At 38.6% G+C, this 8,661-nt stretch overlaps 1 protein-coding gene across 2 annotated transcripts; it reads right to left on the bottom strand.

Annotated features, from left to right (window-relative positions):
• Positions 1-219: 219 nt before the first annotated feature.
• Positions 220-8,275, bottom strand: LOC149934419 (myosin regulatory light chain 2-like). 2 transcript variants are annotated; one of them, XM_090180915.1, is made up of 6 exons: positions 8,151-8,275; positions 3,820-4,183; positions 3,672-3,747; positions 3,559-3,607; positions 3,349-3,488; positions 220-500 (listed from the first exon to the last, which is right to left on the bottom strand). In XM_090180915.1, exons 1-5 carry the CDS (start codon positions 8,151-8,153, stop codon positions 3,381-3,383), a joined length of 600 nt encoding a protein of 199 aa, XP_090037041.1. In that variant the 5' UTR covers positions 8,154-8,275; the 3' UTR covers positions 220-500; positions 3,349-3,380. The 2 variants fall into 2 exon arrangements, with proteins under 2 accessions (XP_090037041.1, XP_090037042.1); XM_090180916.1 differs by having other exon boundaries at positions 220-442.
• Positions 8,276-8,661: the final 386 nt, after the last annotated feature.

Here is an 8,661-nt window from a genome sequence, read left to right as displayed (position 1 = left end):
TGTAGTTGCGGTGTTCAACAATTTGAACACGTCACTGTGACGCTAGTCGGAGAAGGGGGCTGATAAAAAGAGGGTAAGCACTGGGTCTTTTTCGGAGCACCAGGACGACAGCGGGGGAACGAGAGACTATGACGTCATGGCGCGCGACGAAAAGGCCAGTGTCGACCCCCTTTTTGTCAACCCCCTCCGTCGAAAATAGGGAAATAAGAGACGAATAAATGCAATGGAAACCACTATGAAACCCCCTGATGAAGAACTTTTATTTTATTTTACATATATTATATTGTTCTCGAAATTTGTTTTACCCCATTTCGTTGTAATATTTATATTAACAAATAATTTAGTATATTAATTTATTAATATTTATCCTCCTAAAAGTGTTCTTTCGGATTAGCCGTGGCGCTGATGAAATGGACGACGTGACAGAAGGTGGTTCACGTGGCTGATCGTCACGAACAAAATTTGATTTTATAAAAAAAAAAATATGCGTGGAAAAAATCCTTTAAAAAAAATTAGAAATAAAAATAAGAAAAAATGACGAATGATGACAAGGTAAGAAAGCGGGTATGTTAGAATTAAAAGGGTACATCCTATTTTACAAATTATTCACTCTGGCCTATAATCTACACCGCAAACTATTGGTAGAAATCAGTACATTTGGTGTAAAAGGTTTGGCTCCTGATCGAAAGTACGAACAATCGATGTAATTTCGAAGCTGACAAAGTACGACTCAACCCATTTTCGCAACTCAAACTGAATTAGGATAGCCATCTGTTTTAGAACATAATACTATTTTCCTGTTTACTATTTAATTAATTAATTTTTGAACTAACTAAATTGAGCTAAAATGAATTTTCCGTAATTAAGTATAGTCTATTTCTCGAATGAAAAATAAAGACGCAAGAAGATGGCGCTAAGCAACTTGGAAAGAAATTTTCGGTTTCCGTTTGAGAGAAGAGCTTAGTGGACCTAATCTATATTTCCTTAAAACGAAAATTAAAAGTTCCTTAAAAAAAGGACCCAGTCAAGTTTTCTTTATGCCTTTGCAAAAATTGCCATTCAATAACCTAAAAATATAATTAGAAACTATGTTTAAGGCTTATCCGTTAAGTAATCCTGACTTACAACCATGGACCAAAAATCCAATGGCTAGAACCAAGCCAGGAATCGGTAAATTATGGTAAATTTTAATTCATTTCGAAAAACCTGGCTTCGTTGCAGTTGATTTTTGTATAATTGAATTGTTAAAGAACTGCATTGTGCATACAGTATGCACACTGCAGTTAGCCAGCGTCCAGTGAAGAAAATTACCGAGGCCTTTTTTCCAGAAAAGTTTCGGTATTTTTCGGAAATAGAGAAAAAAAAGGTTTTTATTCCAATATTAGCTTAATATTGTTCGCAAATTTAAATTTCGCGGCATTTTTGGCTCATTTAGTCGAATCCATAAATAAAACTAAACCTCTAGACTACTCTAGAATAAAAACCCTTTTTCATTTTTCCGATTTGCGGAAACTTTTCCGGAAATTTTTCCGCATTTAAATTTGCCGGAAAATTAACAACTCAATCGTCGTAGGCTTTTAAGAGAGTATAAAGTTTGGACGAAAAAAATTCTGGACCCGAATCTAGTTCTTTTAGCATATTCGATATTGGAAAGATTTCCACCCAAATATTGAACACCATCGCACGACGTTAGTCTTATGTAATGTAAGGTCTTCAGCTCGTCATACTAAACATTTGTACGCGCGTGCTTTGGTATTTGGGTGGAAATAGTTTCCGATTCTGTCGGTAGGAGAGCTAACGGGCTATTCAATTTGACTTATATTATGCTTACGCAGTAGTTTATTTGTCCAATGTTCCAAATTTACGGTGGATCATTCAATTTCATATCTCTACCACCAGGTGCAACCGAAGCTTTACAATGCAGTACATAGGTGGTTCCTTTTAACTTAACATTGCGTATATACTAATCTCCACCACTCTCCCCCTATTCGGCTTTCCGTTGCTACCATAGATATAAGAAATGTATAAATTTTGGGGTGTCTAAGCCTAACATAAAATACGGAATTGACACCTAGCAGACACCGAGGAAGGCATGTGACCAAGAGCGCGAGCTTTTTTAGCATTTTAGTACTAAGTGCTTGACCTTTCCGCAGGCTGTAGTCTTTAGACACCATCTGTTGGTGACTTTTAGTATAATTTTTAAGCAATAGACAATGGCTCTCGCGATGATAGCACGAGCTTTCTTACCGATAGATAGCGCCTTATAAGGATAGCCTGCAGAAATTACGCGTTTCTGCTAGCTGTCACCTCCGTATTAACTACCTTTGAAATATTTTATCTAGACTTTTATATACGTTTCCGATATCTATGGTTGCTACGCAACTCGATTTGAAAATTTTAATATTTAGGCTTAGTTTCTCTATTCGGTGTTATAGTCGCCAACCAGTTTTCCCGCACGGTACTGACGAGTCCCAAATATGACGAAACCGGTCTACCGTTGGAATTTCTGGCCATTTAATTTAATTTAATTTAATTTAATTTTTCACTCGAAGATCTATTTGGTCCGAGTTTCGCGTCATTTTGTTCGCTCGAAGACCTATCGGTACGAGCTATTAGTAAGTTTTTAAATATCTTCAAATTTGTTTAGGGTTTAGCTTTATTATCCCTTTTCATAATGGACTAATCTACTTATTCGCTAATTTTATCATCCTTTATGAAGCTTTGGATAACTGGTGATAGTTAAAGCAACTGTCGGCTCTATCATTGCCACCTGTATTATTAAAAGGTTCCTGTAATTACAGATGGAATCTATTCGAATCTTCGAAAAAAATGACTTTGGTGGAGAGCGTGGAGCCATCTATTATTGGGAACGGAAGCTAAAATTCAAAATAGCGAAACAATAACGTCGTCAGAGTGCCATTATAGAGTATTATATTTAGACCACTTTTACTCTACTTACGAGTTAGTGAACTTTAACCTAAATTATATATCCCATATAAAATATATTGTAAACAATTACTATAATTGAAGTTATTGACAAATTTAAAAACGAGCCAATCAACGCGAGGGGTACTTTTATGTCCCGCCTTTTGTGTCAAAATGTAGCTTCAGCATTTTGTTTTGATTTCGATGCTAGCGACATCTGTTGAAAAAAGAGCTACTTCATCTAGAGCCGACACTTGCTTTAAGTCAAAATCCAACTGCACCATGTGTTAACAAACGCGCTTTCGAATATACTCCCTTGAAGCTTCTTCCTTACTAGACAACGTAAAGCGTTAGCGCCTACCATGGTAGAACAGAGCCGATGGTCTATGGGACAGCGGGTCGATGAAAAGATGGACCACCTACCGTGAGTATTCGACAGATGTGAGGTGGCGTGATTACGCTGCCTCCTCTTCCTCGGCGCCACCGGTGATGAGCTTGGCGAATTTCTTCAAGTCAATCAGACCATTATCATCCGTTGGGGCTTCATTGAAAGCTTCCTCGACCTGCCAGGACAATTGAGACCATTCATCTAAGTCCAATTACGTTTTTCAAATAAATATAACGTTAACGTACCTCAGCGGCGGTGAATTTGTCGCCCCAGGTGGTCAATTGCTTCCTTAAGCTGTACACGGAGAAGACAATTACTAACTAATTTGAACGGGATGCCATTCTTACAGACAGCTTACGTTTCGTCCTTGCATTTGCCATTTCCTTCGTCGTACAAGTTGAAGGCGCTGATAATGACATCTTCATCGTCGGTTCCTGAAAGGGAAATCGGTGGTTCCATTATAGCGGATCGCTACTTCCATCAATGACGAACGTCGTCCCACTTACCAGTAACTCGGTCACCGAAGATGGTGAGGAACATGGTGAAGTTGATGGGACCAGGGGCCTCGGCGGTCATGGAGTCCAACTCGGCGTCAGTGCACAAGCGACCCAAAGAGTCAAAGGTGGCCCTCAAATCGTTCTTTCCGATAAAGCCATCCTTGTCTTGGTCGATAAGCTGGAACGCCTCTTTGAACTCCTGGATCTTGTTCTGGGAGAACATGGCGAAGACATTGGATCCCGATCGCTGAGCCTTCTTCTTGGTAGAGGGCTTCTTGGCGGCCGCAGCCGGAGCGGCTTCGGCCGGGGCAGCGGCTGGTGCCTCCTCGGTCTTCTTGGTACTTGCCTTCTTCTTCTTGGGCTTCTCGTCGGCCTGTTAGACGAAAGACGCGATTCAGTCATTGACAATTACTACGAAAACATTGTAGGGCTTACAAGTTACCCCTTTCCATAAAAACTTGTTGAGGTTAACGGTAATAGTTAGTGTAGGGAGCTATTGGCTCGCGTGGCATGAAGGGCTTGCCACCACCCTCCTATGCGTTGTAACCCGGCCACCTGTTTCAGGCATTAAAAGTCGCTAGATGACTTGGGCCTAACTGGGTATTAGCCTAGCTGATTATTGTTTATTTATTATTGTTTAAGTTACGGATATCAAAAACATTGGCACAGCTACCAAATAATAATTTAAATATCTTAGACTAATCGATGCAGGGAGTTTTGGCTCCCATATAACGTACTAACACTGATTTAAATCCCGTCTACCAATAGTACCACATTCTGTGCGTTTGTGATGGTACCACATCCTGTGGGCATTGATATCATAAAGGCTGGTTTAAACTAGTGGTCGGCGGAACAAATAAATTAACCGCAAAAATTTCAATAAATCATTAAAATTAGTATTATTTGATTTATACGAATAAATTATACGATTAAACAACGATTTATCATGCAAAATTAATCATTTTTTTCGAATATTTCTGAATAATTATCGGTTATGGATAAATAAAAACAATCGTATAATTTCTTATTCAAACGCCGACCTCTAGTTTAAACTCGGGTTCAACTTAGACCAAAATACGGCGACGGTAAGCGTCGAAACTTACCGTCGTATTTGCTCTAGTGCAAACCAGCCTTTGGGGCCTAAAGGGGATTTTGCGTGGATCCGTTTTTACCCCAGGGAAAACCAGCCTTTGGGGCCTAAAGGGGATTTTGCGTCGACCCGTTTTTACCCCAGGGAAAACCAGTCATAAATCTATTCAAGTCTGTAATTATTTTCCACAATTGTGTCAGCTAGTCCAAATATTACTGATGGCTATAAGCGAAGTGATGTAGAATTGGCGTCCTACTCGGAATAAAACGCGCAACTACCGATAAAAATACTCGGCATAAAAAATAAATTATTGGGCCTAATAACTTAGTTTAAATTCCATTAAAATATCTGTTTATTCTAGAAATGGCTCTAAGTATAAATTTAACACGCGGTGGATAGCGAATTAACTAACTTATAATGCAAATAATTATAAACTTATGGAAATACTACTCCAACATTCGAACATCAATTTCGGTTGGGAATCTACCAAACTTCCGAATTAAAATATTTCACGATGGCCGTTAAATCAAACATATCTCACGAAACTAAATTCTAAGTTAACCCAGTACATTTTAAAACCCAATTAGGCCTAATTCAACGACCAACATAAAGTGTTCTTTAATCGAAATAGCAACGCGAAATTGATTACCGCAACCGCATCGCCAGCAAGCTCCGGAACTAAATCAAAGGTTTGGATTCCAGGAGAAAGTAGGTTAAGTTGGAAGCCTAATTGTTTTTAAAAGGGAAGTGGCGAATACAGGGGTGGGTTGGAAGGTGGCTGGTGGTCGGGGAGTTATAAATGAACCTCGATGCATCAACGGAATTTTATTTTTAGTAAAAGGCGGGTGCATTCTCAAATTATCTTTCGAATTATTTTCCCGGAAATTTTTTCCACTGAAAATCTGTGTCTAATGATGCGATACGAAAAGATATATTTTTTGTAATTTCATTTGGAACTATTTTTTGGGGGACTATTTTCGAGGTTACTAAGCCGATTTATTTTAAGTTAAGCCTGGGAAGTAAAGTCAAAATAATCCGCTATTGAAAGACCGTCTTTAAAAGGGGGAAAAAAAGTTATCCGATTTACCACCAGGGGGATATTCGATAGACTTAAAGTTTAAAAGAAAAAATAAATGTAATAGGTGAGGCTTATGAAAGTCGATGTTTTCGGCAGCGCAGAGTCACTAAGGCCCAACGGGCGTCTACGTTTAAAAATAGAAAATAAAACAAGCTCCTAGATTTGTAAAAAGGAAAAGAATAAAATGTGGAGCAAGGGCTGACGAGGCGAAATTCCACGGCTAACTTCAAGCGAGCACCTTTTTTTTAATATATTTTTAAGAAGCTTAAGCTACAGAGCGTAGAAATTTACCGACTAAGAAGAAAATGAGATAAATTGTCTTTTTGGAGTCGACTCAAAAAGCAACGCGTGCCAGCTTTGTGATTGGCAAGGCAATAAATAAAATTAGAAGGAGTTCCAGAGGGGGGGTGGCATGGTTCGGAGCCCCCCTGCGTGGCAGAGAATGAGAGGGTACCCAAACTCTCACGTCGCTAAACAATCGAGTTGATAAAGGCAAGGAAGGTTTAAAAATAGGCGGCGATTGTTCCGCGGGAGGTCCCCAACCATTGCCTTATAAAGAGATTTCACTACTTCAATGAACCAGGAACGTGTTTGGGTTCACGAGAACGGTACCAATCTACCTTTCGGACCCGCTAACACGATGTACTACCTAAACTACTCCCTCAATCTGAGATCCACCATTATCTCCAATTGTATAGCGACCTCTAGTATCGGTAAAGGAACGTTTATAGGTTTATAGGTTTATTTTGCCGTACAGTGGTACACCCTTTTGAAACAGGGCGGCTCCTAGAAGGAGCGCAGCACCGTATACAAAATTGAAAATACAAAAATACAATATGATTACAGGAGTGCAAAAATAAGAAGAAAACCAGAAATTGGGATCTCAGAAAATTATATTCAAATATAAATTTAGAAATTTTAACTTGGGTTAGTTTCCAGAGGGCTAATTTTCTATTCCACGTAAAGAGGATCTGTTTGATTGTTATATTTTAAAATGGCTTTAAAAGTCGCTTGATATCTTAAGCCTAAGGTGGGGCCTTGGGTATTAGCCTAGCTGATTATTATTAATATATTTTATTATAATCTTTCTATAAAAAGTTTATAATTAGTCACGGAAAAGTTCAATTTAACTTTTAATTTAGTTCCTGCAACTTTAATTAAAACTAAATTTAATTATTTAATTTATCTAATTAACCATAAACGGCGAAATATTTATCGTGAAAATAAAACTAATTTAATTTTATATTTCAATTAAAATTGATAAAATCCTTCAGATTTATGTAATATATCATGGTTCCGTACTTATACGTTCTCAGTACCATAACTACGATCTTGCCCTTGTATTAGCTGTGGCTCCTTACAAAAACCATCTTCTAAGGTTCTTATATAATATATTTAATCTTAGATTGGGTATTTTAATCAATGGTAATATATCCTAATCCAATAAATAATTGTACTATTTTCATCCAGAATAAATTAAATTTAGCCACATCCAAAATTAAATTTAAATATATCTACAATAACGCGAGATTTCCAATACAATCTTCCACCGAAATAATGAAAAGTAAATTCAATATTAATTGAAATGTAAGTACTATTTTAAGCTAATTTTTTTTAATGGGGTTTAAGAAAATCACCACCTGTTCCAAAGCGTTGGCGCGTGACACAAATCATTTTTTTCCATTCAAAGTAAGCGATCTCTTCCACTATGAATCATTGTCTAAGACTTTTCAGAAACTCCCCCGCCTAAACACCGCAATTTTACAACCCGTTTCTTTAAACTACAGCTTTAATACGACTTAAATAAATAAAAAAAAATGCTGGCAAATCTTTGGGAGTAAATTTAAAGGATCGATTCCGGGAAATTCTTAAAAAAAGAAAAACTGTGGATACCGCAAAATATCTTTACATCTCCCCCCGAAAATAAATATAGCGCGTCGTTTTTCTTTTCTAAAATTAAAGACCCGAACGAAAGTAAAGAAATGTAGTAAAAAAACACCAAGTTCAAATCTTTGAAAGTTTATGGGTTGAAGTCGCGTAGGGGGAGAAAAAAACTAAAAAACAAGAGATAGACAGAAAATGAGAATTTAAAAGAGTTAACACAATCGGATTCGGAAAGCCCGTTGAACGGTCGCGATTGAGAATTAAGAGCGAAGATTGGGTGCAACTTACCATGTCTGTTGTGTGGTGTAAAAGTGACTTAGCTGCCCTAAACCGAAGTGTGTCCCCTGTGAGTGCTACGGCCCAAAAGTCCTTCGAGTAGTGGGTCCACCTCTTCAAGTAATCAGACTACGGAGGGGGGCGGGAAACGGCACGTGCTACTGCGGCCCCCCCGCCCCACGGTGTGCACGTATACGAGAAGCACTTGTTCTGGGTGTGACGTCACGCGACTACCCCCCCCCCTACCCTCCCAATGATTAAGCTCCGACTAAGTTGCCTCCGACCAATAAGAGGGTATATTTTTTATACGTAATTCAATTTCGTTTTTTTTTCTTTGCTATTCCTTTAAGGTGAGGATCTTCAGCGTCCCAAGTACTTGGAAAAATCGGGGACGATTTCAGAGTTCTACCCCCCCCCCCCTTCGGCCTTCTACACAGACAACTTTCACGACCCCCCCTTCGGCGTCGAGTTCGCACTGACACATTTTCGACAACCCCTCCCTGACATGTCACCGACGAAGGAC

The sequence above is a fragment of the Leiobunum rupestre genome, chromosome 7, assembly GCF_980474605.1.
Source record: "Leiobunum rupestre chromosome 7, qqLeiRupe1.1.hap1, whole genome shotgun sequence".
NCBI classification, from domain to species: Eukaryota; Metazoa; Arthropoda; class Arachnida; order Opiliones; family Sclerosomatidae; genus Leiobunum; species Leiobunum rupestre.
The sequence above is the reverse complement of the archived record's forward strand: the minus strand, read 5'-3'. Positions and strand labels throughout refer to the sequence as shown.

Bases quoted from the DNA above. Each gene is read 5' to 3' on its own strand.
- LOC149934419 (XM_090180915.1), bottom strand. The intron at 3,608-3,671 runs GTAAGCTGTCTG...CTCCGTGTACAG, and splicing joins GGCAAATGCAAGGACGAAAC to CTTAAGGAAGCAATTGACCA. The intron at 3,489-3,558 runs GTACGTTAACGT...TTGTCCTGGCAG, and splicing joins ACAAATTCACCGCCGCTGAG to GTCGAGGAAGCTTTCAATGA.